Below are 26876 nucleotides of genomic sequence, written 5' to 3' on the forward strand. Positions count from 1 at the left end.
ACCCTGATTCCACATTCACCTTTCTCTCTTTCTCTGTGTCGCAGCATCACCCCCAAGGATCTGAAGGCCACATTGCCCCAGGTCAACTGCCGTGTGCCTAACATGAGGTTCCTGCGGGACAAGCTTCTGGTAAGAAGACCCCCCCTTTCTTCTCCTTGTTTAATCTGCTCTGCTCTGTCAATAGAGGAGTGTAGAACTCAGTGACTGGGTTCACATGCTGACTTACTTCCCTCGCCGTGCCTGCTGGTTGCGTGCCAGCAGAATTTGCCCAATTGCCCTTGTCAGTCTGGGTGGCTACGTCATGTGGATCCGGTCAGCGTGGCTTGTTGGATTGGGCAGCAGCCCTCAAATAAGCCTTGGGCTGTTGGTGGGTTGTTGCCCACTCCCAACAAGCTGCGCCACCTGGATTCACACGACACGATAAGCCACGGTAAGCTGGGTGCCTGCGGGTGCCATGCAGAAGCAGAGCTCATGGGCGCCCAGCCTGATGCGACAGTTCCCACGCCTAGGTTAAGCCACGCCGGGGTGCCCTGTAAACCAGCCCAGTATCATCTCGGCAAATCCTTCAGAAAAAGGGAGGGGATTACTTTATTGGTTTCCAGAATCAGCAACAAACACACATTGTGACAAACCCCCAAGCCCTATTCAGAGCTCTCCGTGTGTAGGGTAAATGTGAGGAATAGAGGGCAGTGGTGTAACCAAACCAGGGCTCACAGTGCCGGCGTGCCAGGCCTTTCTGAGTAGCAAGGATGGCGATGTCGTCTGCAGCCCTGCTCAAACTTCCCTGTTCCCACTGAGCTCAGCTGCGAACCTCACAGTAGCTGGGCGGTGGGGGTGGGGATGGGTTTCCCCAACAGCAGTCTGTTGTTGTGAGGTATCCCTGTTGTAATGCAAAATATTTGGGAGTGGCTTGGTCTTGAATGGGCGGTTTAGACCCTTTAACTTTACAAAAGATACGCATAGACAAACCCATATATAGAGATGGACCAACACAGCTGGTTGGGCTGTTGTTGTTTTTACTCTCCTTGGGTGCGTGACTGTAAATACTTTCATGATGGGCACCTGCACTTCAGAAGGCCACTGGACAGGGTCGTGGACTGAGCCGCTGTCCCACACCCCTGGCATCATGCATACCACTGTCCCTGGCCTTGTGCACATTCAGATCACCTACGGAGTCCTGATCACATAGCTCCCATGTGCATCCACAGCTACATGCAAGCAGCTGCCCCTTTGCAGATGTGGCACTGAACATGCCCATCTCCAGGGGGCCATCAGCATGTGGGGGGGGGGAGTGGCATGGTCCCACTCCCCCTTCTCCATGTGTTTAGTCTACATGTGGAGAAGGTCTGAAGGGAGCTTCTGCATTATATCACCTGAGATACAGGGAAGGCAGATCTACACACAGGACTCCTGAATGCAGCCCAGTGGCGGAGCAAATGCTTTGCATGCAGAGGCCTCACGTTCAATCCCTGAAATCTCCAGTAAAAAAAGGGGGTAGCAGTAGTAGCAGGCTGATGTGGGAGAGCTCTGCATGAGACCCTGGAGAGCCACTGCCGGTGAGATCAGGACACGATACTGGGCTAGTATGACCTGATATAAGGCCGCTTCCTGTGTACTGAGAAGGCCTAACAAGGGAAGTCTCATTAACTCCTTCCTTTTTCTCCTTTGTCTGAACAGGAAGTAGAAGTCCGTACCGAAATGAACTTCAGCCATTTTGCACTCTTCTATAAAAACCTGATGTTTGACGCCCAGAAATCTGTAAGAACCTTGGAAGAGTTCCTGCAGTGGATCGACAAGTCTTTAAAAGTTTTTAACTTTCCAGCTGCTCTGAGTTTTTGTAATTGGCATTTTTGTTCTGTGCTGTTGTTTTATTTGTTTTATAATATTTGTATCTCTTACTCTTTAGTAAGCCACCTGTGAATGCTGATTGGACATTGAAGGGCAGGATATACATTTTAGAAATCACAGGTGGCTTACTAATCAATCATCAGGACCCCAGACTGATCCACAAGCATGTACGTATCTAGAGTGGTTTCCAAAGCAGTTCAAGGTTAGAATGGCAGAGGTCCTACACAGGGTTTTTTCTGGAAGTGAAGCTAAATTCAGTAGCCAGACAGTCCTTCTGAAATGGAGGGGGCAGCTGGATTGAACTGGGGCACAGAGGTGGGCTGCAGAAAGAGCATTGTCCTGCTATAATAATGTCTAGTGGAGTTGGACATTAATTCCTTAGAGAGGAAAGGGGTTAAGCCTAGTTGGCTGACCTGTAAGAAAGGGCCTCTTTCCCCCAAGGTCCTCTGACAGATGTACCTGGGATGCATATTATTTTCTTAACTTGGCCCTATATTCCTTTGCCCAAGCAAAGCACTTGTATAAAACAGCTCTATTTCACATCACTGGCGATATTCCCAATTAACTGGTTTAAAAATCCATTCGTGAAGCTTTAATTGTCCAGTCCTACCAACTGGTTTAAGTCTGGTCTACTTAACTGCATTGTTGACAGCTGTGTCACTCCTTTGCATTTCAGGTAATTGAACAGCTGGAATTGTCCTTCCCCTTACGGTAAGTACAAAGGACCCCTTCCCTCTCCTGGACCAAAACAGCTCACCTGGAGACAGTTTCCTGCCTCTCTCTGCGTAGGTTCAAACGAGAAGGAAAGCATAGTTCAGGAAGGGTATTGAAACCTTTACAAGCTTGTAAAGATTCCAAGGGCAGCAGCAGATGATAAAAGGTTCCTAACAGCATAAGATTTACCCTGACTGATCAGACCAAGGTAGGTTTAGCCAGTCCCACTTCCTGTTTCCAACAGGGGCCGGCCTGATGCCTCTGCGGAGCCCACAAGCAGGGATGGAAGGCAATAGTCCTCCCCTGCTGTTGCTTCCCAGTGGCTGGTGTTCAGCGGTAGACTGCCTCTGAACATGGTGGTTCTATATGGCCATTATGACTGTGAGAGACCTTTCCTCCAGCAATAGGTCTCATCTCCTTTTAGAGCCAACTAAGCTAAATGCAAGTATTTGAAAGACAGGCCAAAGTAACTGGGTATATCCAAAAGTGCCATAGGTACCAATTCCTCAGGTCCCTTGGTTCCAACACTCTCATCTTACCTGCATGCAGAGACTTAACAAAATGCTGTTTGTGTGTATCTATGAAATATGTTTAGATTTTGTGACCAAAATCTATGAATCTATGAAATATGTGTATCTATGAAATATGTTTAGATCTTGTCTCTTATCTACTCAGTAATGTGGACCGGCCAGAACTCTGCCAGGTCACCCTGTATGACTTCCAGAAGTTCCTACAATATGATCAGAAGGTACTTCCAAACAGAGGAGCACTGATTTTGCTGAGATGGGCAGAAAGATGGGTTTGGGAGATCCACTGCTATGCAGAGGAACATGACAGAGAGAAACTAACCTTTTCCATCAAAAGAGGAAGAACTCTTTAGTCACTGAAAGCACATTGATATGACATTTGAGGCCTTTTTGGACCCAACAGTAAATCTCGCTTGTGGAGACTTAGGGCTTTTCATAGAGTTGGAAGGAACCTTGAAGGTCATCTAGTCCAACCCCTTGCTCTGTGATCCAGGATGCAGCTGCAGCATTCCTGACAGATGGCCCTCCAGCCACTGCTTAATTGCCTCCAGCAAAGAAGACAATTAGTTTTACACTGCATTAAATGTGCAGTTGTGAGTGATCTGTTGCAGAGGATTCAGATGTCTTCCCTCACAAATAGCGGTTCTGTTGTCCAGAGGTCACATTTTAAACAAATCACACTACAGTATTTAGTAGCAGCAGAAATGGATCTCTGAACTCCCGCTGCGACAGCAAATGCTCTGCAGAAACTAGTCGCACAGATGTCACGCATAGCTGTTGGCTACTGCCTGTCCCGTCACTAGGGATGGGCAACACAGCTCCTCTTGCTGCCACGTCCATGATGGTTGTGGTGAATTTTTAGAAGTTATTCCTTAGAACAGCTGCAGCATGACAGCTGTAGTCAGTAGAGGCGGGTGGCTCCGATGTCAGTTTCAGTCAGAACTGGTCAGAACTCTAAAGGAGCACCTTGACTAGCTCTTTTAGAGTTCTGACTGGTTCTGAGCGGATTCACCACCAAGCTTTGTGTTGTTTCCTCCTCCTCCTTTAACTGCATGCACCAGCATCTAGCTCCTCCTCTGGCATAACTTTTCTTACGGGATCTTTCACTGGAATCTTTCACTGGATTGAACAGTAACGTGAGCGTAGCAATAAAGATAACATGGGTGTGGAGGCTGGCTAATGGTGTGAGCTGTGAAGTCCCCCTGGGGGACCGGAGTGATGCAGTAGTTAGGATGTCAGGTTAGGAGTGGAGAGACCTGGGTTCAAATCCCTGTGTAGCCACGAAGCTCACTGCGAGACCTTGAACCAGTCACGATCTCTCTCAGCCTAACCCACCTCACACGGTTGGATAAAATGGGGGAGCCGTGTAGGCCACCCTGAAAGGGTGGGCTAATGACGCAGGCAATAAAATGAATCATGTAATGCATCTCACCTGAGCCACGAAGAGAGAGTTGCGTTTTTCAAGTTAAAGCAAGCGCAGAATTTATTTTCGGCATGGAGAGATTGATCCCATGGTCCCTGCCGGTGCCACCATTGCTGAAGGGCTGCGTACAGGTCTTCCTGTAACGCTGCGCTCCACTCTTTCCCTCTAGGAGCCGTGGGCTAGTGACATCGCCCGAGTCCGGGAGTACGTGTGCAGCTACCTGCGGGATCCCTTCAGCGACATGGCGGAGCCTTTCTTCCAGCTGGATGAGGTGGGTGACACAGTATTCCAGCACCCTTCCCCACTCACTCTCTGTTGGGGGCCAGATTACGTATGAGGCAAATGTTTGCAAATCCCTGCCCCCGAGTCCCCCCATGATTTGGGGATCCTGTACTAAGGTTGCTGTTCCTTTTACTAGAACATGCCTTATATTGGGATAAACCAATAGCATCAGTAGCAATTAAAGAAATGACCTCACGAACCAAGTGCCCCCAAGTGCTTTCTGTTAACTCTGTCACGTTGCGGCTTGGAGCCAGAGCTCCTGTGAGCTGAAGTCTGCCATGGGATGCTCCTGCTGAAGGAAAGACCCAGGAGGCAATTTTTGCTTCTCCCTGCAGCCCCCTGAAAATTTGCTTCAGAGAGTTGGCATTGGGTGGCAGCACAGAGAGCTATAGGGGGAAGGGGGGTGGATCGGTGATAATATTTATTACTGTTATTATTGTTTATAACATTTCTATACTGCTCCATAGCCAAAGCTCTCTGGGCGGTTTACAAAGGTAATAATCTCCTCCCTTTCCTCCAGTCCCTTCTGTGAATGGAAAGAGCCCTTCTGTTCACAGAAGAGCAACTCTAGATCCAGCACTTTGAATATAATGACAGGTCTCTTTCATTTATGTGGTAGTGGTCTGCAAAGGAGCCACTTATTTATTTATTTATTTCTGTACCGCCCAATAGCCGAAGCTGCCTGGGCTGTTCACAAACATTAATGAAGCACCTTTGTAAATTGGCACCCTGCTCATACATAGACTCTCGTATGGCCCACCAGTGCCTGCCAGAAAAGATTAAGACCTTTCTCCTCCCCCTGCCCCGGTACATCATGACCCCACGCAAAGTTAGCACGGGCTTCGAATGGAGGCATGCAAACGTACACACACATCCAGCCATATCAGAGGCCCAGTATGAGTGCTGAACAGCCCTTGAGCAACCATGTGGGGGGCTGCCAGCAGGCGTACGGCCTAGCCAGGTTCATGTGGAGGCACTGACCCAGTTCATATAACGTGCTGGGCTCATCGAGGGTTAAACAAGCCTCACAGAACCCCCAGTTTGTAGTAGGGTTGTGTGAAGGTTGTTTAATCCTCGAATAACCCACAGTGGCCAGGTTCGGATGACACACCACAACCCTGTCAGGGGCTGTCAGTTCATAATGGCATTCGCACGTGCCGCCTTATCTTGGAGTAAATAACCCACCATGAGCCCAGCATGTTGTCCAAACCATCCCAAGCTGAGTCCTTCTAATCCAGCATCCAACTTCTCACGGTGGCCACCCTACAAGCAGAGCTTGAAGGCGACTTCCACCGTGGTCCCCCGGCAGCTGGCGGTCAGAGCTACCTTGCCTCTGTACTGCAGGTTCCGTAAAGCCATCATGAGCAGTAACCCCTGATAGGCCTCTTGTCCACCAGTTAGACTAATCCCCTTGTCCAAGCCCAATTGCAGCATCTGCCTGCATGGCCTCCTGCGGGGAGCTGCTTGTTCATAGACCTGGCACGTCCACACAATCCTGGCTGGGTTGCGAGCCCAGCAGCAAGCCGTTGCACGGGGGCCGCTGCGAGGCTCCAGCCAGCCAGACTGCGGTGCCTGTCCTTCCCCTGACCTTCTCATCCCATTCCCCAGCCCATCCAGCTCCCTAACAGTGTTTTCTTTCTCCCAATCTAACACAGTTCCTGACATTCCTGTTCTCCAAAGAAAACATGGTCATCGACTCCAAGTATGAGCGGGTGGTGCCAGATGAAATGAATTACCCCTTATCTCAGTACTGGATCTCGTCCTCTCATAACACGTAAGAGTTTCCCTGGGCAATCAGGTCATTTTCCTCAGGCTTTGTAGATCATAGGAAAGGGGCAGCTTGGGCCATGCTAAGCAGGAGCTGCCCTTTCTGGCCATAATACTGAGATGTCTTAAGCTCCCCACAGCGACAAATGTGGAACTGTGGTACAGACGGGATGCTCCACTGAGCCCTGTGGCTTAGTCATATTCTCAAATCTGTGGGATGCCTGGTGGTGTAATAGATGAAATTGTTAGACTGGGAGGGATGGGTATTTTTTATCCACAACGTCCCACAGATTTTATCATTGGATAGATTAGATAGATCACTTGACTCCAGCTGTGGATCTGGCCGCCCTGTGTGGTGCACTGCCAAATAGGCCCTCCGGGTAGGTCCTTTTGGAAATAAGATATGGGCCTTGCAGGAATCGCACCCATGTCTCACATCAGTCATTCCTTCTCTTCTTGCAGGTATCTCACGGGAGACCAGTTCTCCAGCGAGTCCTCCCTGGAAGCCTATGCCCGCTGCCTCCGGATGGGGTGCCGCTGCATAGAACGTGAGTCTGGCTTTTGGGGTTCTGAATCCAATTAGCTCACAACAGTTTCTTCCCTGATCCAGAGAAGAGGGTTTCCACAAACCACCCTGGCCGGTGGCATCCTGTGCAATGTCATCTGTTCATTGCTTACCTCAGGAACAAGTGCAGTGGAGCTTAATTTTAGCCAGGGTTCAGGCCTGGGATCTCTTAGGGCTCAAGTAAGACTGATAAGTGAGAATCCTCTTGACCATGTGCAAAGTTATTTTAGTCAGTAAAAAGTTTTAAAAACAATTAAGCGAACTGATTGAACATCACAGCCCTATTCTGTATAAGTTAATCAAATATTAAACCTCTCTGCTCCCAGTGGACTGTTGGGACGGTCCCGATGACCTGCCAATCATCTACCATGGCCACACGCTCACCTCCAAAATCAAGTTCTTGGACGTGCTGCACACCATCAAGGAGCACGCCTTCACCACCTCTGAGTAAGTCATGCCACCGCAGCAAGCATCCCCACTTCTCAGGGAGCCAAGGGCTCTTTTCTAAGAGGGTGGAATGTTTGGTGTCTCTCCTGCCTCTCATCCACTCCCTTGCTGAAGAATCTTGACATCCCACACTCTGTTACCTGGAGCTTTTCCAGAAAAAATCCAGAAAAAAGAAAAGGAAAAACACTCTCTAGGAACAGACTCTAGGGTTCTTGCCATAGAAGCCCCATTCCTAGAGCATCCTAGGAAGAAGCCTTTAAGCACTGCTTCCTAGGATGCTCCAGGGACACTCTAGGAATGAGACTTCTGTGTTAGGAACCATCGAGCCTGTTCTTTGTGCGTTTCCCCTTTTTTCCTCTGTGTTATTTTTTTTTGTCTGGAAGGCTGCCAGACCAAGCTTGGGGGCACACTTTTTGCACCCCTGCCCTAGAGTAACTCCAGCTGTGTACAGAGCACATGAATGTATGAAACTGCCTCATAGTTTATCAGGCACTGGATTGTAAGCTCTTTGGGGCAGAGATCTGTCTTCTTGTACTCTGCAAAGGACCATGCACACAGATGGAACTATATAGATATGTGAACAGAGCCAAGGCAAGGGAGTCTCATGTGGGCCTGATGAACGCCACCTGCTTGTCCTCTAGGTTTCCCATCATTCTCTCCATTGAGGACCACTGCAGTATTGTCCAGCAGAGGAACATGGCCTCTCACTTCAAGAAAGTCTTTGGGGACATGCTTCTTACTAAGCCAGTGGACATCAACGCTGACCAACTACCCTCGCCTGCCCAGCTCAAGAAAAAAATCCTCATCAAGGTAATGGAAGGAACTCCCTGCCTCTTAACCTAGAAGTGTCTTGTGCCTTCCATCACCCACCAATCCATGGGTGTCCCCCCCAATTTATTATATTTACTATTTATTTCTTTAAATTTCTCAGGAGCCCCTGCCCTCCACTCCATCAATGCTCATGGTGATTTATAGCAAAGCCATGAAAACAACAAAATGTGACAGTTCCAAAGAAAGCTGATAAAATTTTGCCCATGTAATTCAACCCATGCTCCCTTTGCCTCTCTAGTCCCCCCTCCTTCTGGGGATTTAATCTGGGATGGCACTTCCTAATGGAAGGCAGATGCCATCCATGAGCTGCCTGTTAAGACTTGTAGTTCAGAATGTGTCAAAAAATGTATACCACCCTTCTTTGAAGATTCCAAGGTGGTTTACAAAGAAGTTACAATACACTGTACAATATACAATTAGAAAAAATAAAAAACAACAGGAATAGCAGCAGGAAAACCAAATTCACAAAAAAGCATTTTTTTCTACTAAAAAGCTCTGGAGGAATTAAAAAAAGGCCTGGGGGCATAAAAAGGTCCTTGCTTGGCATCAGATAAGAGCAGCATAGGTACCACGTGAGCCATCCTGGTGAGGAAGTTCTGCAGGTGGGGTGCTGTGGCCAAAAATGCCCTCACCTTGGTTACCACCTGCCTCACAGCTGAAGGCAGGGGACTTGGGGAAGAGCATCAGCTGGTGACCTCGGAGAACAGGCTGATTGCTATGGGAGCGGTGCTGCTTCAAGTCTCCAGCTCTAAAGCCCCACGTGGTGCTTTGTAGGTAAGCGCCAGCACCTTGAATTGAGAGTGGAAATGGACCAGAAACAGTCAGAGTTCTTTCAGATCTGATGAGAGAGGTTCCCATTTAGGTATGTTGGCTCTACAAAATGAGATAACAGGACAGGAACTCAGGGCTGCATCTACAAACTCGGCTCAAGGTCTTATATGGGTCAATGGGAAACACCCCTTCCCTCCCCTTCACCCAGATCCCCCTCCCCTTTCTGGCTTGCAACGTTCTGCCTCCCGGCTTCCTCTCCCTTTGGCAGTTATTCATGGGGTCCTTTTGTCAGCATTTGATCCTACTGCTACCACCTGCTTTCTGTGTTTGTTTCCTTTGGTATATTTGCACCATTGTTCCTGTTTTCTGCATGTGCTGCATTAGCTCAGCTGTCCTCCTTCTCTGGTACCTCTTGAACAACTAAAATGATCAAGGGGCTGGAGCAACTCCCCTATGAGGGAAGGAAAAAACAGCTAGGATTGATTAGCTTGGAAAAAAGGAGAGAGATGATAGAGGTGTACATAATTATGCCTGGTGTGGAGAATGTGGATAGGGAGAAATTTTTCCCTTTCTCAAAGTACTATATTGTGGTTTTAATGTTCTATATACTTTAAATTGTTTTATTGTGTGTTGTTTGGTTTTAATTTTTGTGAACCGCGCAGAGAGCTTCGGCTATTGGGCGGTATAGAAATTAAATAAATAAACAAATAAACAAATAAATAAATACTAGAACTTGGAGTCCTCCCATGAAGCTGATTGGTGGGAGATTCAGGACAGATAAAAGGAAGGGCTTCTTCACACAGCACATAGTTAACTATGGAATTTGCTACCACAAGATGTAGTGATGGCCACCACTTTGGATGGCTTTAAAAAGGAACTGGACAAATTCATGGAGGAGAAGGCTATCAATGGCTACTAGTCCTGATGTCTCTATGCTACCTCCATTATCAGAGACAGTTTGCCTGTGGACACCAGTTGCTGGGGAACATGGGTGGGAGGGTGCTGTTGCACTCATGCCCTGCTTGTGGGCTTCCCATCAACAGATGGTTGGCCACTGTGTGAACAGAATGCTGAACTAGATGGACCCTTGGCCTGATCCAGCAGGGCTCTTCTTACGTAGGTCATGATATGGTCCGAAAGAAATAACGTATTTACTTATTTGGTGTCCCTTGACTCTGTCCACACTTGAGAAGATTTTATTTTAAAATGCAGGGATCAGAGGCGGCAGCCCAGCTGCACTGGTTTGCCATTTCCCTCCATGCCACCCTCTCCTCCATTTATAGCACAAGAAACTGGTCGAGGGGAACCTTTATGAAGAAGTCTCCATGGCCAGTTACTCGGAGAATGACATCAGCAATTCCATCAAGAACGGCATCCTGTACCTCGAGGATCCAATTGACCACGTGAGTCTCTGCTCAGTCCTCTTAGATGGATAGTTAGTGTGGGCAAGGGGTTATTCGTGCTGCCAGGTTTCTTCAGCAGACGTACTGAACTAATGCATCAGCCCCTCTTTTGTTGACACGCTGAATTGGAGGCCAAGGAAAAGAGCCCCTTATTGATCAGAGGCTTTTGTCTTCTGCTTTGGAAACCAGACTCCACAAATGTCAGCCATTCCATCCCCCAGGGTGAGCAGTTACCTCCCTGAAGACCAAAATGTTGGGTGATGGTGGTGGAATATTTCTACTCTCCAGAGTTGGCTAGCATGTGGATGCAATCTAAGGGACCCCCGTCTCATTATGAACCTGCCCAGTTATTAAAGTCCGCAGAGGAGAGACCCTCTTGAGGGCACCTTTATCTGCAAAGGCCAGTTTGTTGGGCACATGGGAAAGGCCTTTCTCCTGTGTTGCCCCTGAACTGTGGAACATGCTCCCTCAAGATTGGCATCCACTCGTCTGGCTTTTAGAAAAGGTGTGAAGATGCATCTTTGTAATTTATATAGTTGCTTTAATGTTTTGCTGTTTTAATGCTGCTGGTGTTTATGGTTAAGATTTTATTATTTTAAATTGTCATATATCACCTTGATGACTTTACAGCAAATACGGCAGTGTATAAATGCTAATAATAAAATCACAGAATATTGGGATGAAGCTGGAAAGCTGGCTAGCTAGGCATTTTGTGGACACCACTGCCTAAATGGTGGGATTCCGTTGTGCCAGGCCCCCTCTCTTCCTTGATCAGCCAGTGCAAGGAACAGGCTAGGAATGGGATCCAAGCAGGTGGGGGAAAGAGGTAGAAAGATGAGCCAGCAGAGAGCACAGCTAGGATTACCTACGGGTGCCTGGTCCAGAAATGCTGAAGCTTGGAAATGCTGGAGGGGATGTAGGCAGGAAAAAGACAAGTTGTGGGTAGCTCTTCCCCTCTGCTCACCGGATGGTTGCATTTAGGGACTAGCAATATAAGAAGTTGTTTTGTGATAGAATTCTGGGATTCTGCACCCCATTTTCTATCTATTTGCATTCTCCCCTGTTCCTTGCCTTATGTCCCACAAAGAGGTATGTCCCTTTCACCCTCCATTCCTTTGACACTTTTCCCTCTTTGACAGACCTGGAGTCCACACTATTTTGTTCTGACAAGCAACAAGATCTATTACTCTGAGGAGACATCCCGCTACCAGTCTAACGAAGATGAGGAAGAGACAGAACAGAAAGAGGTGCTGTTCTGCTGTGGGGGCAGCGGGAGAGGCGTGGAGAGGGAGAAGGTCTTTGCCTCTGCTAGGACCGCGAGGCTTGGCTGGAACCTTGCTGAGGAAGCAAGGATTTCGCCACTCATGTTTTTGTTGTGTGGGAATCAAATGTTCTATAGAATCGCAGCTTATGAAGGGACCTGAGGCCATTTCACATGACTACCGGATGCATTGCGGTCATAGAAAAAGTGCCTGAAAAACTTGTACATGGTGGATCTGAGCCTGCATTTGCCCTGCTACTACATGCAAGGTTAGGCTTCCAGGATGCCCAGGGAAGCTTCAAGCGTGCCAAACGTTGTTTTCTTGCGTTTGTGACTCCCTTAATACTTAACATTTGCATAGCCCTCTTTGAGTGTCCAGAGCACTTGGCGCATGTTCATTATTTAAAGTTTTTATACTCTGCCTTTCCATACAGCAGGATCGATCCAGCAACTGTTTATCTCATCAATTAATTAATTAATTACATTTCCATAGCCCCTAATGGCTGAATAATACTTACAACAACCCTGTAAGGGAGCCCGGCGTGGTTTTCCTCATATTGCAGGTTCAGGAGCAGAGGCTGTGAGATGATGGCAAATTTGTAGCACAAGCAAGGTTTGAACTGGGGACTTTCTGGTTCACAGCTCAGTCTTATAGGCATTACATTATTCGTTTATTTATTTAAAACTTTTATATCCTGCCTTTCCATTTTAAACTAAAATGTTCAGCTATCAGCAATTATTATTATTTATTTTAAAAGGCAAAGAGGCAGGAGTAACCGGTAAAATCAACACTATCAAGGACGCAAGGCAATAAATCAGGTCTACTCCTTTGGGAATTCAGTAGCTCTCTTGAGCGAAGCCTGATTCCCTGTCAGGGTGCTGGCGTTCATCGTCTGCTCCTGGTCCGTGGGGGTAACATGAATCGTCCCGATCCCTGGCCGTTGTCGGTGTGTGCCGTTCCCTTTTTGAAGCTGCTTCAGAAAGGCTGAAAAGCTGCCAGGGACAAGATATTAACCCTGCTGAGATTCTTCTCTCATGCTCCCCCACCCCGCTCTTTCCTCTCCCCTGAATGTGTCTTTGCCCCCCTCCCGGTGCGGCTTTCAGGAGTTCAACAACAACGAGCTGCACTTCAGTGAGAAATGGTTCCACGGCAAGCTGGGGGGCGGCCGCGACGGGCGCCAGATTGCGGAGAAGCTGCTGCACGAGTACTGCACTGAGACGGGGGGCAAGGATGGCACTTTCTTGGTGCGGGAGAGCGAGACCTTCGTGGGCGACTACACGCTCTCCTTCTGGTAGGCCACATGTGAGGGAGGCAGGCCGCCACCCTGAAGCCACGGAAAGCCCGCCACAGCAGAGCCCCTAGCGCTTTTCTTGTGTCTGTGAGCTTGTGAGCATGCTTCAGAAACACTTGACTTGAGGGGCAGAGCACCACGTCACGCAAAAAAGGGAGCGTAGCCATGCTCTGTGGAGCACTCTGGATCTTTGAAATAGCTGAGGGGACAAGCGAGAAGACACCAGTGCTGCTGGGGCCATTGTCGTACAGAAGAGTGTTGCTTGAAATAAGGGCCATTTGTGAGCATCCCTGTCAGGGTTGGATCTGAGCCCATAGAGTCCCAAAGCAGCTCTGATTCTGAGGAGGAGATACAATCTGTGGGAGAGGAACTCTCTCAGGTTTCAGAGGCACAGCTGGAGGGGGAGCCCCCCCTGCTCACATGCCTGGGAGCGACAGTGACCCTGGCATGGGAAGCGGGGGACAACTTGAGCTTTTAGACGCGAGGTGCAGGCACAGGCACAAGTGAGAGGTTGTGGGAGCCGAGCTTAGGCGCTCAGCCCAGTTGGCTCAACATCAACAGCTGCGCTCCGAGGCCCCACAGGAGAGGGGGAGACCTCCCCCTCCTACTCTTTAAGTTCAGAGAGTTGCCACACTTTTCCGCAAACGGAGAACAACTGATGTCCTAACTCTTAGAAACCTCTAGTAGGCTGTTCCTTTGTATTTCCCCTGAGTCTCAGTCAATTAGCATCTGTAAGCTTCATTAGGCTGAATGGAATTAAAGCTTTGGAAAGCAGCCCTTTTGTCTGAGTGTTGATTCTGGCTATTGGAGGATTCAGAAGGCAACAGGGGCATTCCTGACAATCCCTGCCTTCCCTAGAAAGCACTACCTGAAGCATTTGAAGGCTTTTCCAGTATTAATTGGTCTGGCATCACAATCACCGTTAGGTGTAGATGTAGACAAGCGTTTGACCAAGGGAGTAAGTTGAGCATGGTGCACTTGGAAAGACATGGCAAGTCAAGGCAGTCAGTAGAAGGTCTTGCCAGTAAGGAGGAGGATTTTATCAGAAATCCAGGAAAACCAGGGACTGGCAAGGCAAGAGGCTCACCCCAGGGTCACATGCGCACGGTGGTGCGTGGCCACTTGGCGGAGGTGTGTCTGTATCCACCCACAAGCGCAGCCAAATGCAAATGAGTATGCATGGTAAAAATCAGGTTGATGTGGAACAGGTTAAACTTAAACAGAAGAATGAAGCAGCACCTTCTAGAATAACAAATGGTTTTATTTAGGCTTTCTACATGAGCTCTCATCCATACAGCCTACTTTATCAGGTGCAGGAATGGACATAAGCGAGGGGTATAGGCGTTACAGGCAGGGAGAGAGCGAAGTTAAACTTGGCTAAATATGATGCACGTCCCTGACAAACAGGAGCACCTGAACAGGGGAACTGCTGCAGGGTTGCTGCACGTGTTGTGCGATCTCTGTTCCTGCCACGGAGGAGGAGGTCCGTGGACCGGTCGCTCCTCCCTCATTCCCATGGGCAGGAATGTGGAAACTGGCTTGCATTCCCCCATGGAGGAGCAACTGATGTCCCATTTTGTTCCTGCCTAGCTCTGAGGCAGATCGTCCGCAGTTCCTCACTGAGCTTTTCCTTTGTCCAAGGAATTATTCTCCCCACAAGACAGAGCCTTTGGCAAACTGGCTATGTTGCCGGGGCAGCCAAGGCAGGCAGATTCCGGCTACTGTGGCTGACGTGGTGTGGCTGACGTGGAGCACCTTGACCACAGACACTCCGTGTGCATGTGGTATCGCTCTCCCAGGAGCACTGGAATATTCAGGGCTGCATTTCATGGGGCACCAGTGATAGAGAGAGAGACATCTCCTGCCCCTCATTCCTAAATTCAGGGAATAATGTTCTTGAGAGAAGTCAGCTCCTCTGATCCTAAAACAATTTAAAAGCATAAAAGCTAGATTAAAAGGTGCTGGAGGTGTAACTGTGGAATTAAAATTTAGTTCTTAATGCTACATTTTTGTGTTTCGTAATTGAGTGCAAGTTTGGAGCCTGTTTTGGGAAACGTGCCATCCTGCCTTGCCTTGGTGCCCTCTGTTCAGACCCTGTTCCGGTTCCCGAGGGGCTTCTCAGGGGAGGGGCGCAGCGCCCGGGCCCTTCCTGGCTGGGTGGGAGAGAGACACAGGGCCCATGGGCTCCGTCTGTTTGCCAGCTTCCCCTGCCCTTTCTTTGCAGGCGCTCTGGCCGTGTCCAGCACTGCCGCATCCATTCTCGGCAAGAAGCCGGCGCGACCAAGTTCTACCTGACGGACAACTTGGTCTTTGACAGCCTCTACAGCCTCATCTGCCACTACCGTGAGGTGCCACTGCGCTGCAATGAGTTCGAGATGCGGCTGACCGACCCTGTGCCCCAGCCCAATGCCCACGAGAGCAAGGAGTGAGAAGCCTCATCCTCTCTTCCTTCCACTCTGTTCCTCTTTTCTTCCCCTGCAGCTGCATGTAAACATTCTGACTTTGGCCGTATTTGGTGCTGGAGTATGGTGGAGGTTGAGGAGGTGGAAGCAGGCTGGGGAGTGTATATGGGTGCAAATGACCCCAGCAAGGGAGTGCTCAACTGGGGGCCCTGTAGGGGTTAGAGGAACATGCTTGATATGGGCCTGACTGTAGCTGATGGCCTTCTTCCAGGCACATGCTTAATTTGAGCCAGGGGCTCACCAGGTCTTGGCTTCTCAACCTTTTTTCAGAATCAAACGCAAGTCCTGTGAGAAGACCTATGAGCGTGTATGTGCACAGTGCATTTCTTGCACCACTGCTTCATGCATCTCAGATTAGGGGCCTGGAAGCCATTCCCCCTGGCTCCTTGCTTTGAAAGATGCCAGGGTTCTAGGATCTCTCCATTTTTTTTAAAGTACAGCTGGGGGGGCTCCGTAAGGGTAGCAAACAGGGACTGATCCAAAGGTACAAATCTCCTGATACAAATCTATGGTGCGACCACACTTGGAATACTGTGTACAGTTCTGGCCACCGCACCTAAAAAAGGATATTGTGGAGTTGGACAAAGTGCAGAAAGGGGCAACTAACATGATCAAGGGGTTGGAGCATCTCCCCTGTGAGGAAAGGTTGCAACATCTGGGACTGTTTAGCTTGGAGAAAAGGTGAATGAGAGGAGACATGAATGTAGTGTACGAAATGATGCATGGAGTGAAGAAAGTGGAAAGGGAGACCTTTGTCTCCCTCTCTCATAATACTAGAACCCAAAGGGGTCCTCTCATGGAGCTGATTGGTGGGAGATTCAGGACAGACAAAAGGAAGGGCCTCTTCATGCAGTGCAGAGTTAAACTATGGAATTCGCTACCTCAGGAAGTCATGCTGGCCGCCAGTTTGGAGGGCTTTAAAAGGGGATTGGACAAATTCATGGAGGAGGAGGCCATCAATGGCTACTAGTCTTGATGGCTATGTGCCACCTCTAGTTCCAGAGGCAGTGAGCCTATGTACAGCAGTGGCTGGGGATCATGGGTGAGAGGGTGCTGTTGTGCTCATGCCCTGCTTGTGGGTTTTCTGTGGGCAGCTGGTTGGCCACTGTGGGAACAGAATGCTGGACTAGATGGACCCTTGTCCTGATCCAGCAGGGCTCTTCTTATGTTCTTAGGGTCTTACAGGCATTGTCCCCATCCAGGGTGTGTGTGTGTGTGTGTGTGTGAGGCAGAGAGAGAGAAAGAGAGAGAGAGAGAGAGCGCAGGATTACAGGACTTCCCTCCCCAGACTCCCTGAGCACCTCACGGAGTACAAATCTAAAGGGTGTGCTGATCTTACCACATCCTCTCTCCCCACCAGATGGTACCATGCCAGCCTGACCCGCCTGCAGGCCGAGCACATGCTGATGAGGGTACCCCGGGACGGAGCTTTCCTCGTGCGCAAGCGCAGTGAGCCCAACTCCTATGCCATCTCCTTCCGGTGAGTCTCAGTATCCTTGGGGCTTAAGCGGGAAAGTGCCCCCCGCCCTGGGAAGGCCACAGGAGTGGTGGGGGTGGGGGAGCCTGTGAGTAGGTGGGAAAGGGTTAAGCACCCATCCTCTCTCATCGCTTCTCTCCCCCAGGCAGTTTGCTCACAAAGCTACTTTTTATTTGTCTTACTGTGGTCAGTGAGTTGCACTGAGAATATTTGTATTGAATGGTAGCATAGAAACTGACTAAAGAAATCAAATAAAAACAAAACACTTTGCCCAATAGGAGCAGCCATCAAGGTTTTGTTACATGCGCTTGTGTGTAACATGTAGGGCTTCTCTATACACAGAGGCTTTTTATCCTGCAACTTTACCAGAGCTGCTGCTTCCAGATTCTTTGTGGGATTAAGCTTGGCCCTTTACATGCACTGCCCTGCCCCAGCAATTTAATTTATCTGCAAATTCTATATGTTTCATTATATAGCTACTAGATGGCACTGTGGTATAGCTGCTGTTATATCACAACTTCCTGTTTACATGGAGAAATTCAACTCGCAATATTTAAATATCTCATTATCCCTGACCTTAAAAAAAAAGAAGAGAGAGAGAGAGAGATAAAGGTCAGAAAGCATGGGAGAGGCTCTGGAGGTTGATGACGTCATGTGAAGGACTCGCAAACTTCCATGAGTAACCAATCTTGATCACAGCATAAAAGTCTCATGTAGAGAAGCCCGTAGAGAAGCCAGGAGTCTCCAACATTTTGGGGCACATGGACACACTTGAAATGCTGAAAAGGGTCTCAGGGTCCTGGGCACCACCACAAATTGCCATGGGGATAGTGGCCAATCACAAAACGTTGAGAGCAGCCCCCATTTCTCTCTCTCTGGGCACTTCTACACAAGGCTTATATTGTGCTCTCATTATTGCTCGCTCACGGTAGTTTGCGGTTCATTTAGACAATGTTGTCATCCTCCAGGGCATCTCCCACTCTTTGCAACCATTATCATATTTTTTTCATAACGAGGAAAGTCTGGGGGTTCTCTCAATTCTGCCATAGAAGCCTCATGTAAATACGCAATTCCGCTATACCACAGTGCCATCTAGTGGTTGTATAATGAAACATATAGAAAGGCAGAGGGAAAAAAATCTGATAAAAAGGCATGTGTAAAGGAGCCAATCTTCATCCCGCAAAGAATCTGGAAGCAGAAGCCCTGGTAAAGGTGCAGGATAAAAGCCTCATGTAGAAATCCCACCCCCTGCTTTTTCTGGCTTATTGGCTCTCTCTTTGTACCTCCTTTGCTCTCACAGGTTCCCTCTGGCTTCTCTCTCTCCTGAGCGTTTTTCTCTCTCTCCCACCCCCCTGCTGCCACCTTCCCTAGCTCACCCTGTGCCTTCCCCGGCTGCTCTTCCTAGCCCCTACCATGCCTTCCCCACCCCCACCCCCGGCGCAGCTCTCCTCAGCTTTCTAGGGGACAGGATCCCCTTTTCGTCTCCCTTGTTTGGGTAGCTGGGTGCATTGCACAGCAAAGCCCTGGCTTGCTGCTACTCGTCACCTTCTTTTCCTTTTAGAAGATCTCTGGCCCAGGTGGGCTCAGAGGCATTCTGACAAAACAAAGATGGCAGCAGCTGGAGGCCTGAGCTTTGCTCTGAAGTGAATCCAGTCACCCCGGGGTGGATTTTTTTCTGTGGATGCGTGCAGCAAAATACGCCTGATTCTCTCATGGTTGTGAAGATGGGTTTGAAATGAGATTTCAGAAGGCAGGGCATAGGGTTGAGCAGCATGTCTAGGGTCTGTGGGAAGCATCCCTCAGAGGGAAGGCATCGTACTTCCCCTCTGTATGCCCTGGCCGTGGGCTTCCAAGATTTAGAGGTGCCGAGAAAGTGATAAGCCAGATCCAGGTTTGCTTACAAGGAGACGTTTATTGAGTACTTACAGCGCACAGGCATACCCAATGGTTGGATCAGGGAAAGCTCTGAACAAAGGGCTGTGCTGCAAGATGACTTTTATATCATACATGTTATTCAGGCTAGCAGTGAGGCAGTATGACAGGTGCAAGCATTAATCAGAGTTCATCTACCACTTCCCCAGCATAGCCTCGCAGTGCTTGGTAACATACCTGGCAGAAGCAAGACCATCAGAATTTTCTCAGCATAGACACCTGTGGAAAGATAGCTTTGCTCTCAGGCACATCCTAGGCTCTGATAAGATAAACAATGCCAGAGCTCGTTGGCATGGAATGTGCTGAGGGGGCGCTACACCGGCCTTTGACTCACCTTACGAGCCAAGAGGCCTAACTACAAGGAGCTGCAATTAATAAGCAAAAGCAGAGAGTGTTATGGATCTCTAAGCATCTCTAAAACTACTATTAGCTTGCTTCTAGGCCTGGGGCCCTGCACCTGCTCCCTTCCAGCCGGTTGTTGAGACAACACAGGTGATACCAAAGTGCAGCCACTCCCCACGTAAGGTGCGTGCTGTCATCAAAATGGTTCATTCGCAGCATCCTAACGGCGCGCTGTTTGATGTCCCTCTGCTGGGCTGTTCTTTCTGTCAGGGAGGCCCCTTGATGGCTTAAGTCTGTCCTCGCGTGTAATCCTGTTGTGCCTCATCCTAACCTCAGTGGCTTGGGATCCGCCCTAACGCGTGTCTCCTGGGCTGCGCTGGCTGCAGGGCGGAGGGCAAGATCAAGCATTGCCGAATCCAGCAGGAGGGGCGGCACTTCATGTTGGGCAGCTCAGCGGAATTCGAGAGCCTCCTCGACCTGGTCAGCTACTATGAGAAGCACCCGCTGTACCGCAAGATGAGGCTGCGCTACCCTATCAACGAGGAGACCCTGGAGAAGATGGGCACAGCGGTGAGGGGCTGCTCTGTGGCATCCTGAAAGGCCAGATGTGGCCCCCTGTGGGGCAGACCCATTGCAGCACTCGGGTTGGCCGGGGCTGGGTTCCAAGGGTTCGTTTCAGTTTTGCCGGGGGGAAGGTGTTCTTTGGGGCGTGTGTCCTTCTTGTTTTCTGCTTCTTGCCTTCTCCAAAAACCCCGGGAAAGGTCCGGGGGCAGCGGGGGGCGGGGGGGAAGCATGGTGTTCCATGAGTTTCCCTCCCACACAACAACTGGAATTTTCTCTGCTGAGAGCAGCCTTCAATTACCTCCACACGTTCTTGTATGAAAACACCTGCCCCCATCTGCTCTTGCAAGGTGGTGGGTGTGAGAAAGATGGGAGGTGAAAAGCCTCTTCAGTGCCAGCATGTGCACAGGCATGAAGCAGTGGCTTACAACCGTCTTGGGATGATGGAGAGTGGGATGTATCCCAACATGCATCACTGCCTCTAGATTATGCTGCTTGGGTGTTTGGGGGAAGGAGAGATCCCCTGCGCTGCTGAAACAAAGCCTAAATGGGTGTATCTGTGTTGGCTCACTCTCCGTCCTGGTGCGCCTGGCCTCTTCCTTTCCTCTCCTCCCTTTGTTTCCTTCCTTCCCAGTAGTAAGCTCCTTAGGGCAGAGACCTCTCTCTTTTTCTTATGTTACTCTCTAAAGCACCACACACAGTGAAGGTGCTATGTAAATAATAGCAACAGCCACAGCAACTAAAATGAGGACAGCATGTGGGAGTGGGATTTCCATCCTGCCCCAGTTCCTTTGATTTGACTTGGTAGCTTCAAACGGGCAACACAACTGTTACAAAGGAGGCAGCCACGTAGAACTGTGCCTCTGCCCATCTCAAAAGGATTCTGAGATCAGCTACCTCTCCCCTCCCTCCACTTGTCCTCTGTCATGCTCCCTGCACCCCCTCCCCATTAAGAGCAAGGGGAAAGAGGGGATAATGGATTTGCTGGCTGTTCTAGGCTGCAATCCTATACACACTTGCCTGGGAGTCAGCCCCATTGAATACGGTGGGTCTTCTTCAACGGAAACAGGCCTAGGATTATGCTGTCTATGGCCCTCTTTTTCCTTGCAGGAATTGGACTATGGAGCCCTCTATGAGGTGCGGACCCCTCACTTCTATGTAGAAGCCAACAAGATGCCCATGGCCAGAGTAAGTAAGCGAGGCCTGTGGGATACTCTCTGCTGTTAATTCTTATTCTAGCAATGCATGCATCCTGCCTTTCCATTATCACACTTAAAAGCAAATTAAGAAACATGGTCAGAGGCAGCAGGTAAAATTAGATAAACTGAAAGTCACTTACTATGCTTCCTGGACCAAGGATCATGGCAATACATTTCCCAGCAGCCTCTGCAACTACACTGCTTTCAGCCTGGACATTTGTTATTTTAAAAGCTGTAAGCATATTGACTGCTCCCAGCAACACCCAAGTCCCCATGGACCCTGTGAGATAACAATCCTGAACTGGATAAATATGACAGGGGTCACAAACCTACCCTCCGAGCATAAGTTACATTGTAATTGATATGTTACAGCGGAGCAGGGAGACAACCAAATAGTGGATTATTCCACCAATTTCCTTTTGGGTTCCTGACCACATCTTTCATGTTTTCCTCAGGAAGTTGCAGGACACTGGTGGAGTGGATCTATTATATGGTTGTCCCAGAGATGGGCTGGACAGGCAGGGCTTCTGATAATCGGGGTAGAAGTGAGACTTCAGGAGCCTGGCCAGTTCCTTGTCTCTCCCTTGTCACTACCTTTCTTGCATTATGACCACCGCTGTGTTGCCGATCTCCATGCCCGCCATCTCAGCAGTCCTTGGGAAATAAGAATTCCAGGTCCTTTTAAAACCTAGATCCTGGAAGCAAAATAAATTGTGCAGAACAAGCAAAGATCTGGTGGGCTGAATCTGCAGTTTTATTCGGCGCGCAGACGGGGCTCCCTTGACACTTAATTTTGAGAGAGTTAGTTCTAGCACAAACCTGGTGGTAACATCTCTCTTTCTTCGTAGTGTACTGTGAAGGCCTTGTACGACTACAAAGCCCAGCGGGAAGATGAGCTCTCCTTCTGCAAACAAGCCATTATTCACAATGTTGACAAGCAGGATGGGGGATGGTGAGTCCTGTTGAATTCAGAGGGAAGCAGCCCCAAGAACCCATCCCTAGGCAGCAGCAAAAGCTTAGGAATAATTTCTGCATTGAGAGCAAGTTTTGCTTTGCAGTAACTGTAGCTTTACCAGTTCAGATGGTAAACCCTGGTTATTGCTGAGCAGGACAGGGAGGAAGGAGGAGCGTGCAAGACTAGAGGAGAAAGAGGAAGAGGGAGGGGAGTGACTCCATGAGCCTGTGGGACCCTTCGGTCAGGTTTGCATGACTGCGGGGAAAAGAAGCCATCGTGGCTTCTCACCCCGCACGTGCTACCTGCGCACCTGGTGTCTACGTAATTACCCATGCTGCAGCGCGAGTTAACGTATCACGCAAATCCAGTGTGCGGCGCAGTCAGGGTGGCTTCATATCCACCCTATAACCACTACTGCATGCCGGTTTTGGATGGCACGCTGACCTGTGCTGCGGCGCAGGTAATTACGCGAACAATGGGCGCACATACGGCACGCGCAGGGGCGGGTGGAGAAGCCACGATGGCTTCTTTTACTCCCACATTCGTGTGAACCCAGTCTTCCAGTCCGCAGTCAGAAAACCTGATGTCTGAACTCAGGTCCTGGTATCGCTTAGGGAAAACTTTGGGAGATAAAAACACTTGGAAAACTGGATTAACTTTGCCAGGTGAGTCAGCCTGCAGTCAAGGCTTCACTGTTCCATGACACTATGCAGTCTGTGGGTCACCCTCCTCCCCGACTGGATCGTGTCGTGGAATGGAATCCTTCAGCATCTCCAACCGCATGCACTGTGGAGGGGTTTGGGGAATGACCGCTGCCTGCCTCCCCTACTCAAGGAGCACTCATTGTACACTGCGTGTGTGTCCTTGGTGAGATACGTTGTTGTTTTTTAACAGCTCCTTTCCTGTTTTCCCATCCCAACTGTTCCCTTGCCATTGTGAGCAGTGTTGACACCCCTAATGCTCCCCAAGTCAGTCTGCTTGCCTTGTTCCTGTTACCCCTTCCAGGTGGCGAGGAGACTATGGGGGCAAGAAGCAGCTCTGGTTCCCTGCCAACTATGTGGAGGAGATCATGAACACCTCTGCACCAGAGCAGGATGAAGCTGTAAGTTCAAATCCCTCCCCACCACTTCCTTTTCATCCAGGACTGGGGAAAGGGACAAGATCAGCCACCACCATTTTCCCTCCAAACAGAAACGTATTCCAAACAAAAACATACTCCAAACAAAAACAGGGATGCTCTGACTTGGATTCCTGCACTGAGCAGGGGGTTGGACTTGATGGCCTTGTAGGCCCCCTCCAACCCTACTCGTCTATGATTCTATGATTCTATTCCCCACTGGATTTCACATTCTAGAACCTCAGGCTTCATATCGACTATGTCTGCACTCTAATTTTACACTGTTTTTGACGTGGTTTAATTGTTGTTATTTTCATTTGTGAGGCTGCAGAGAATCATCTGCTAGATCCACAGCCCCTCTCAAAGATATACAGTTCCAAGGTTTCATAGGAGGTCCCTACTCAAGGGAGACCATAGTTTTGGGGAAAGGATGTGTGCAGAAAGATGTGGTTTTGTGTACCAAATTTGTACCTGCTGCTGCAACTTGGCTGCTGACTGGACCTTTCTTCCTGGTGCAGTTCAGTACGCCATGTCTTTGCTAGTATGCACTGAATTTTGAAATGTTTCATAGTTTGGGACTGAGATTCCTACAACTGCTCAAATTTACCAGCCCTGGCAGCATGCTAACCTCGTCCCTGCCAAGAGGGCTCAAAAGATGTTGCATGACAACGTATATTTATTTAAAGGTCTTATTCCAAACGTTAGCCCAAGAGACTCCGTAGGCAGCTAACAACCAAGATACACTTTGGATTGTATTGAAATTCAGTAGAACATGTGGAAATGGGCTTTCTGGATTGAAAGGGAATTTGTAAGGGCTGTGCAACCCACCGCCCCCGAGATGTCAAGGAAACGACTCGCTCATTTTGTTCAGTTGCCGTTGTGCTCCCAACACTTTGTCCCTGTAGTACAGGGGTCCCCAACCCCTGGGCCGCGGACCGGTACTGGTCCGTGTCCTGTTAGGGACCGGGCTGCAGTAGGGGTGTGGGAACCCCCCCTTACCTTGGGTCCGCGGGGGTGGGGGAAGCAATCCATCCCTCCCCCCCGGCCTGGAATCCTCGCTGGCCCTGGCCGGCTCCGCTCCGCAGCGAGTCTGCAGAGCTGCCAGCTGGCTCCAGCCCTGTTCTTTGCAGTAATAGCCTATTATTGCAAAGAACAGGGACGTAAATGGCATCCACTATGCGGACGCCCTTTGCGTCCCAGCGGCCAGAAGTCCTCCCCCGGCCGAAGCCGGCTGGCAGCTCCGTGGCAAGTCCAGGGCCAATGAGGATTCCGGGGGGGGGGGGACGCCCCCCCCCCGCGGACCCAAGGTAAGGGGGGTTCCCACACCCCTACTGCGGCAAGGTGCCACCCACCCCCGGTCTGTGGAAAAATTGTCTTCCACGGACCGGTACCTGGTCCCAAAAAAGGTTGGGGACCGCTGCTATAGTGGAACTATCACCTCTTCCCCATCTGCCAACTCGTACTGTGCATGATGTCCTCATTCCAGAATGGAGAGGGAGCCGGTCCTGGCCTCTGACTTTCCCCCAAAGCAGTCTATTCCCTTTCCCCCTGAGGTTTACCAGTTCTCACCTGTACTCCCAACTCCCTGATGTAAGTGGGGCAGGATTCACTGTGGGGACATGGTTTCCATTTGATGCAAATGGGACCTATATCAGGGAGTTGGGGGTATGGGTGAAAACGGGGGACCTTTGGGAAGAAGGTAGCCAATTGCACCGTACGGAAGTGGCTCCCTGGTGTGGGGGGCATAACAATCCCTGTTTTAAGACGCTGTTCTGCAAGGCTAATGCATTTCTTGATTAACCAGTACACTCCTAGTATCTGCATTTAGAGCTTTGATCATTTAAACTGATGAATCAATTAAAGATTGTAGCCTGTCCTTGTACAATGTATTTTATGTCTATTGATAGTTATGGAGTCATTAATTTTAAATAAATGTGTAAGGGTTACTTTTGTGTTTGGGGAATGCAGCAGGAGAAACTGATGATGCTACAGAGTAGGACCTGCCTGGCCTCTCATTCCTTGCTGGTTAAACGTCCCCTCCTTTTTCTTTTCCTCTAAAAATCTACCCTTTCTCTCTCTTTCAGTCAGTAGAGAACAGCCCCCTGGGCAACTTCCTGAAAGGGTTCATTGATGTCCCTTCCTGCCATGTAGGTGAGTGTCTGCAAGAATTGCTACTGGAGGTGGGCGGGGTTACCAGTGTACCATCTGGGAGGGGAGGACTGCACTTGAATCCACAGAGAAGGTGTCCCAGGAAACAGACCTCATCGGCATGGATCATAGCCCTCGAGCAAAGCACATGGCCCTTATTTATTTACTGAACATTTTTAGTCCCCTGCAAAACCAGCGTTCTCTGTTCAGATGAATTAAAAACAGAAAATGCAAGATGACAATAAAACAAAGCACATGATAAATCCAGGATAAAACCAGCAGCAGGGATTAAAAACAATGCAGCACAAAATAAAACAAAAAGTCAAGCCAGCAGGAAGGATAAAACCATGTCAAAATCTAAAAGCACCAAAACATTTTCTAAAATGCCTGGGGAAAATAAAAACGTCTTCACCTCTCACCTAAAGACCATGGTGTAGGTACCAGGCAATTACCATTTCGAAGCTGCCATTTGGAAGGGAGGACCACAGCACAGATCGGGGAGTCATTCTGCCCTTTCCATCTCTCATCACTGTTGGAAACTCAAATGGTCACAATCATTTGGAGATAGGAAATGCCACTCCAACCGTAGTATTGGGAACTGAGGAGCCTTGGTAAGAACGTTCCATGGAAAGAAGGGCCGGTTTGTGGGGTGTTCATACATCACAAGGTAGTGAAAACAGAGCGTTGTCTAGACAGAGGGCACTCTATAGGGCTCATCTTGTGTTGCATTGCAGGCATGGACTGAAGGTGGACCGCTGTCCAGCTTCTGGCACTGGGATTCTCACAAAGAATGCTGGAGTAGATGCGCCTTGATCTGATCCAGCAAAGCACTTCTTACATGAATTCCCATGTATTTCACAGCAGCAAGCTGCATGTGCCCAACACTGTGCAAAGATACTGGTGCACACTGCTGTGGAACAAATGATCAGCTGGGTCGGGTGGGCCCAGGAGGTTTAGAAGTGGGGTGGGAGGGTGGAGCCCAAAATGTTTGAGAAACACTTGCTCAGTGTCCCCCAAAAGTGTTTCTTCACAGAAACAAGAAAATGCACATCTAGTAGACCGTCTGAATTAAATAACCACATTTCTAGGAATTCTAATTTAAATTAAAACAGCTGCTTCCCACATTATAAATACTTCCAGTCATTTTCTCAAGTAAGAAAACCGCCTACAAATCCCCACTGGAACAAACACGAATTCCTTGCATCACTTGCAGAAGTGCCCATGGACATTGTCTTTCCACAGGGCCATCCCAAGATCATGAGGATCTTCTAGGGTAGCCAGATGCCAAAGAGGGCAGGGCCCCTGCACCTTTCATAGCTGGGTAGAAGAAGAAATTCCATGCCAGCGACACCGTCGGCTGAAATCTCCTCTTGTACCCAACTGCGGAAGGTACAGGAGCCCTGTCCTTTTTTGTACCTGGTCACCCTAGGACACTCTTGAGACTTGCTTTACTCTGCTAAATGGAAGAGCTTCACCCCAGGCCAAGTCCTCTGTGCCAGCCCCATCCTCTCCTTCCTCAAGCCATAATCCAGAGAGCAGGAACCGTCAGTTA

The 26876-nt window shown here is 49.3% G+C and overlaps 1 protein-coding gene across 1 annotated transcript in view; it reads left to right on the forward strand.

Annotated features, from left to right (window-relative positions):
* The window catches only part of LOC146346491 (1-phosphatidylinositol 4,5-bisphosphate phosphodiesterase gamma-1-like), a 106638-nt gene that overhangs the window by 66191 nt on the left and 13571 nt on the right, over positions 1-26876 (forward strand). The window contains exons 5-23 of the mRNA XM_084848557.1: positions 45-129; positions 1678-1758; positions 2525-2559; positions 3238-3310; positions 4682-4783; positions 6450-6568; positions 7024-7109; positions 7453-7573; positions 8215-8383; positions 10459-10578; positions 11718-11825; positions 12944-13131; positions 15356-15556; positions 16954-17073; positions 19731-19914; positions 21016-21093; positions 21953-22056; positions 23065-23161; positions 25261-25327. Coding sequence (XP_084704683.1) covers positions 45-129; positions 1678-1758; positions 2525-2559; positions 3238-3310; positions 4682-4783; positions 6450-6568; positions 7024-7109; positions 7453-7573; positions 8215-8383; positions 10459-10578; positions 11718-11825; positions 12944-13131; positions 15356-15556; positions 16954-17073; positions 19731-19914; positions 21016-21093; positions 21953-22056; positions 23065-23161; positions 25261-25327 — 2138 coding nt within the window. The remainder of the gene's footprint in view (positions 1-44; positions 130-1677; positions 1759-2524; positions 2560-3237; positions 3311-4681; positions 4784-6449; positions 6569-7023; positions 7110-7452; positions 7574-8214; positions 8384-10458; positions 10579-11717; positions 11826-12943; positions 13132-15355; positions 15557-16953; positions 17074-19730; positions 19915-21015; positions 21094-21952; positions 22057-23064; positions 23162-25260; positions 25328-26876) is intronic.

This window comes from Heloderma suspectum, chromosome 4 (assembly GCF_057233095.1).
Source record: "Heloderma suspectum isolate Gila_16-S chromosome 4, 16-S_ref, whole genome shotgun sequence".
Lineage (NCBI taxonomy): Eukaryota > Metazoa > Chordata > Lepidosauria > Squamata > Helodermatidae > Heloderma > Heloderma suspectum.